This window comes from Vigna unguiculata, chromosome 3 (genome assembly GCF_037176805.1).
Source record: "Vigna unguiculata cultivar grain cowpea cultivar isolate G323 ecotype 2 chromosome 3, ASM3717680v1, whole genome shotgun sequence".
Lineage (NCBI taxonomy): Eukaryota > Viridiplantae > Streptophyta > Magnoliopsida > Fabales > Fabaceae > Vigna > Vigna unguiculata.
Genome location: NC_140794.1, coordinates 38,991,323 through 38,996,957, shown reverse-complemented (window position 1 = coordinate 38,996,957; position 5,635 = coordinate 38,991,323). Strand labels below are relative to the sequence as shown.

The 5,635-nt window shown below is 40.5% G+C and overlaps 1 protein-coding gene across 1 annotated transcript; it reads left to right on the top strand.

The window, feature by feature from the left end:
- The first annotated feature begins 4,235 nt into the window (after positions 1 to 4,235).
- Positions 4,236 to 5,405, top strand: LOC114175364 (uncharacterized). The gene has a single exon (XM_028060140.1). The coding sequence runs from the start codon at positions 4,236 to 4,238 to the stop codon at positions 5,403 to 5,405; it is 1,170 nt and encodes a 389-aa protein (XP_027915941.1).
- The last annotated feature ends 230 nt before the right edge of the window (positions 5,406 to 5,635 follow it).

Below are 5,635 nucleotides of genomic sequence, written 5' to 3'. Positions count from 1 at the left end.
ACAAATGAGTCCAATTTCGGGATTTGAAACGACATGCCTCGCTGGTGTCGCTCTCTTCGGGGACTTCACTCCCCTGTGCTTCGGACTACGGTAAGACCTCCTAGGGATTTCCCTTGGATCGATCTTATTCGCATCCAATGGAATAAGAGACTGCTTTTTCGAGGGTGCATCGTACACCGTGCTCATTACCACACCCAGTAACTCCAGTTGGATTTCGTGGACGAAAAAAGGAATGTGGGTGTTTAATGTAATGTAATGTAACCATATTCCCTCGAGCTTTTATTACACGAATGGGAAAGATTTTGTTCCATTTGAAATTATAAACATTTTTTTAATCATTGCTTTTATTTGTAGGTTTTGCTTGGTTTTAGTTTTAGACGTAAAATAGAAACGCCAGTAACTAAAATTATTAAATAATATATCGTATTTCAAGCAAACTAATAAATTCCTATCAGTTAAAAGTAATCTTAGTCATAATTTTATTTATTTGTTTCTTATAAATTTAGTTATATTATTTTATCTTCAAAAGTATTTATTTTATGAGTTTTAATTTCTTACAGTAAAATTTTATTCTCTGCTACATGTAAAACACTACGTTTTCCATTTACCGAAAGGAAAAGCTACATTTTTTTCATTTCCTGTTTTAGAAAGGCAATTTAAAATTTTAACATTATGTTTTTAAAGTTCAAAAGACAGGAAGTGTTAACTGTGAAATCTTTATAAAGTAATACAATTTCAAAAAAAATTCCATATGAGCATATTTATCTAAATAGTAATGTTTACGATTTATGAACAAACTTCAGTGAAATATGTTTTCAGAATATAATGGTTCCGGTAAAATTTTACAAATTTAACAAATATTGTATAATTTTATTAAATTTATTGATTTAATTATGTAACATATCAAATGATATATTAAATTGAGTTTATGTTTTAATTGATATAATACTTTTGAAAATATTAATTTTTATAATGAAATTTTGTAAATTTATGACATTTTAAATTACTTAATAATGGTAAAATTGTTTTATAATAAAAATTGGAAATCCAAGTATAATTAAATTAATTATTTAAATTAATATTGCAAAATTGTATTTATTTAAATGTATTTTAAATTTTATTTTTAAAAAATTTTAAATAAATACTAAAAATACCATTTATTAATATGATTAAAAAAATATAAATTCAATGCATTACATGAGCCATCATCTAAGTACCAAATAGGATATATGGCTAATACAGTGAGTTAGTGAGTTAGCGAGTTACTTTTATAAAGTGTAATATAGGACCCTTATCAAGTTCTTAGTATCACTCAAGTCTTAAGTGTAATATCTCATCTTAGCATCATAAAATTAATAAAATAAAATATTTCATGATAATACTTAAAACAATTAATCCAGAATACAAAGTATATTAATACAGTTATTCAAAAAATAGGACTATAAAAATATGGCATTTATACAACTATATTACACCAACAAAAATTCTATACCTAAATCAATTACTCATTGTAGCCAAAGTATCCCAAAACTCTAATAGTTGGTTCCTCCTCCTCTATAGGAGTCTTTGTACTTGTATTTTCATCTATTCACAGATAAAATAATCATTACAAAAGAAATAGACAACTACAACCATGAAAAATAAAAAAGAAGATAAGCTAATTTGCAAAAATAACATCATATATATATATATATATATATGTAAGGCCCATAAAAAAATTTTACTGTTCATTCTGTCCTAAATTAAAGGGCTGCCCTTGTAAATGGGTCTAAGACCGACCCAACAGATAAAACCCCTAAGTCTGCCCTAAACCTAACACTTCTCCTCATTTCAGAAACTGTTCCTGGTCCTAAGAGCCGCAGCCGTTATTCTATCTCTGCTAGGGTTTGACACCATCGTGAGCACGCAAGTTCGAACTAGTTATTTTTTCTCTACGTAAGTGCTCCCTCTTTCTGTGCCTATATTTCTGCCACTGTTGCTCTAGGTAACTCATGTTTTCCGTTGTTGGTTATATTTTCCAGCTCCTTGTGTTGTCCCTCGAGTTACTGCGTTCCGCTGTGGGTCAAGATCCTGTGCGAGTCATTTCCAGGTAGGGAAGCTAAAACCTGACTCATATATTCCATTTTTTCCTGTTGTTTGGCTGTTGTTTCGAGTTGTGTGGTTGGTGTGATGCTATGTTGGTTTGGAATGCGTGAATCTATTGTTTGGGCTGTGTGTGTGGCTGTTGTAGGAAAATAGTGGCGAGACCTGATAATCTCGCCTAAGCGAGCCAGTCTCGCCTAGGCGAGATGGACAAGGACTCGCTTAGAACCTTTTTGCGCGAAAGAGTCGCTCAGGCGACCAGCTCAGCTTTTGAGCGAGCGAGCATCTCGCCCAGGCGAGAGGGGTCTCGCCTAAGCGAGATCCCGCGTGAGCTCCTGCTTCCTTTTTCGAGCCCTCGCCTAGGCGAAAGGGGCTCGCCTGAGCAAGAGCCTCTCGCCTGAGCGAGGCCCTTCGACCTGAGCCAGGAGTTAGGCGAGACAATGCGTTTGTGTAGTTATTTCTGAAATTTCGAAACGGTTTATGCTTGTTTGGGTGTTGATTATTCTGTTAAATGCATGAAACAAATCAATATGCATGAGTGATGTGAACCATGAATTATAAATGATGAATTTGGGTGTGAACCTTCGCATGTGAAAGGAATGAGGTAGTTGGTATTGAATTGACATGGCATTGGCATGAGATGAGATTCCACTATGTTGGTTGAAAATGACGAACTGGTATGAGTCCCCTGGAAAAGGAAAGGAATGGATTATGGAGAACTAATATGCGATGTATGTGTATAAATTTGTATGATGAATTTCTTCTTGATTGGTTTAGCATGTTTAGTCCGTGTCAGTGCGTAAATCCTTGGAGTCTCTAGGTGAGACTTTCAGGGTCGCACTTTAGTGGTCGGGACGTAATTCTATGGCCCCTGTTAGTGGGTGCCCGTGGTGGCGCCCCATCTGTATAACTAGGTAAGGATTCAAGGTAAGGTTGCATCCTGACACTCTAAGGAGTCAATTAGTCTCACCTAGAGCAGACTGACTCCTGTGGTGAGGTAGTAGGAGGCCTGAAATTCATTAAGGGCTAACCTTGTGGTGAGGGAAATTGATTCATTGCAACACTTGTAACACATAGCTCGGGGGTGAGCAGAGGTATCCACCACAAGTGCAAGCATCCGCTGAATCCGACCAGGTTATACGTATCCGGATGAGTCGAGTCGTGTCGTAGTGTATTGCCTGAAAAGTCATAACATGGTTGGTTGATTTAGATGTATGATTTTGTGAAATTATATCTGATTTGATGGATGAAATCTTTTGTGCTCTAGCTTACCCTACTTTTATTGTTATGTGTTCTGCTATGTGGTACTCTCTTTTGCGATGATCATCAATTTGTTGATGTGAGCAGATGCGAGGAACGCCCGCGGGCAATAGGGAGGTGATGGTTCCGCTGCATAATCTGCATGGGCTGGTTTTTAGATTCTTTATTGGTCTTTTCTTTAGGGCTAAGGCCCATGTACTTGTTTGTCCTTGGATCTACATACTTTCTTTGTAAACTTTTTATTCAGTTTTCTTTTGGGCATCGTGGTGTGCCTTGGATTGTAAGGAGTTGAGTTTTAAACTCCAGGACTACGCTATTATGTTATCTTTTTGTAACGCTTTCTTTAATTTCGTATATTTAAATTAAATCGAGTGTTACATTTATGGTATCAGAGCGGTCATTCCTTAGGTCTGTGGACTTGGATGTCCGCTTAGCTTTCTCTGTGTCTTTTTGAGTGTTATTAATTAAATTTCTATCTTATCAAGCCTAACCAAGTGATTTCCTTGTGCCAGTGGACTATGACACCTCAGCGTAGGACCTCCCAATTATCTCAAGGAGACGCACCCGATATCGCCAGAGCAATAGAGGCGATGGTAGCTGCTATGACGCAGCAAAACACAGCTATGATGCAGCAGCACGAGGCATCTATGCAGCGACAAGCAGTGTCGCTCGAACAACAGCAATTAGTGATGCAGCAGATGGAGGCTGCAAGAGTAGCTGCTGAGGATGCTCATTGGCAACATATAGAGGCACACCGCCAGCTTGAGGAGAACAGGGCGACTGCCCCTGTGTTTGGTCCTGAACCATGACCTGCAGTCAGGGAGTGGAGCCTGGAGGATTTTTTGAAGCATCATCCGACGAAGGCTGAAGGAGAACGCATCTATGATGCAAAGATGTGCCCTGCGGAAAGCAGACTGGCCTTCTCCGTGCATATGCTCACGGGAGGCGGAGCAGTTGTGGATCAACACCAAATCCATCTTGGAGGAGAGAGGGGAGCCAGTGACGTGGGAGGCTTTCAGAGAGAGGTTTCTCTCCGAGTATTTTCCAGCCAAGGAGGTGGAATTCCTTCAGTTGACTCAGGGGAAAAAACCGTGACGGAGTATGCTGAGAGTTTCAAGCACCTTAGTCGTTTCTACACTCTGCCACTTGATGAGGAGTGGCGATGCAAAAAGTTCGAGAATGGTCTTCGCGGTGATATCCGTTTGATGGTGGCTCCTTTGTCCATTAAGGACTTTGCCGCTCTGGTGGAGAAGGCCAGAGTGATGGAGAAAATGAAACGTGAGATGGAAGGCCAACGCCTACAGCAGCCTCAGAGGATTGGTGGACCATCTGGGTCCAAACCTAGACATGAGGAGCAAAGGAGGCCATATGATAGACCCCATCATCAGTCCCAGGGGTCCAAGAGTTTCTCTCCCCAGCAGGAGCGAGTACAGTGTTATATTTGTAGAGGTCCTCACCTGAGGAGTGCTTGTCCACGCATGGAGAGTTACCGTAGATGCAACAATTGTGGCAAGGAGGGCCACTTTGGGAAGGATTGTCCCAACCTTGCTAGGACAACAACACGCCCTCCAGTTCAGACTCCTCACCAACACCAGCGGAAAGACAAAGGCAATAGACCTCAGGCGACAAGTAGGGTGTATGCCATGACAGGAGCGGAAGCGACAGGATCAGGTAATCTAGTTATGGGTCAATGTGTGATTGCGGGTGAATCTTTGTGTGTGTTGTATGATTCAGGAGCGACACACTCATTTATGTCAATTGCTTGTGTCGAACATTTGGGTCTGCCGGTGCGCGAGCTGCAATGTGAGCTTGCAGTATCTACTCCAGCTTCGGGTCTGGTTAGGACGTCTTCCTTGTGTGCTAGGTGCCCGGTGGAGGTAGAGGGACGCAGGTACAAGGTGAATCTGATCTGCCTATCTCTACAAGAGTTGGAGGTAATCTTAGGGATGGATTGGCTCTCTGCCAATCGCATTCTTATAGATTACCGAGAGAAGAGATTGTTATTCCCCAACTCAGAGGATCCTGAGTTGTTATCGTCCCAAGGGGTTATGAAGGAGCTGTGAGGTGGTGCTCAGTGCTTTGTGATCTTCACCCATCTGGAGGTAGAGAGAGGAGAGACGACGTTAGTAATACCGGTTGTGTAGGATTTTGGAGATGTATTTCCGGAGGAGGTGCCAAGGTTGTCTCCCAATAGAGAGTTCTCTATTGATCTAGTACCAGGGACAGGTTCGGTGTCGATGGCCCCATATCGTATGGCTCCGATAGAGTTGGTTGAACTTAAGAAACAAATAGA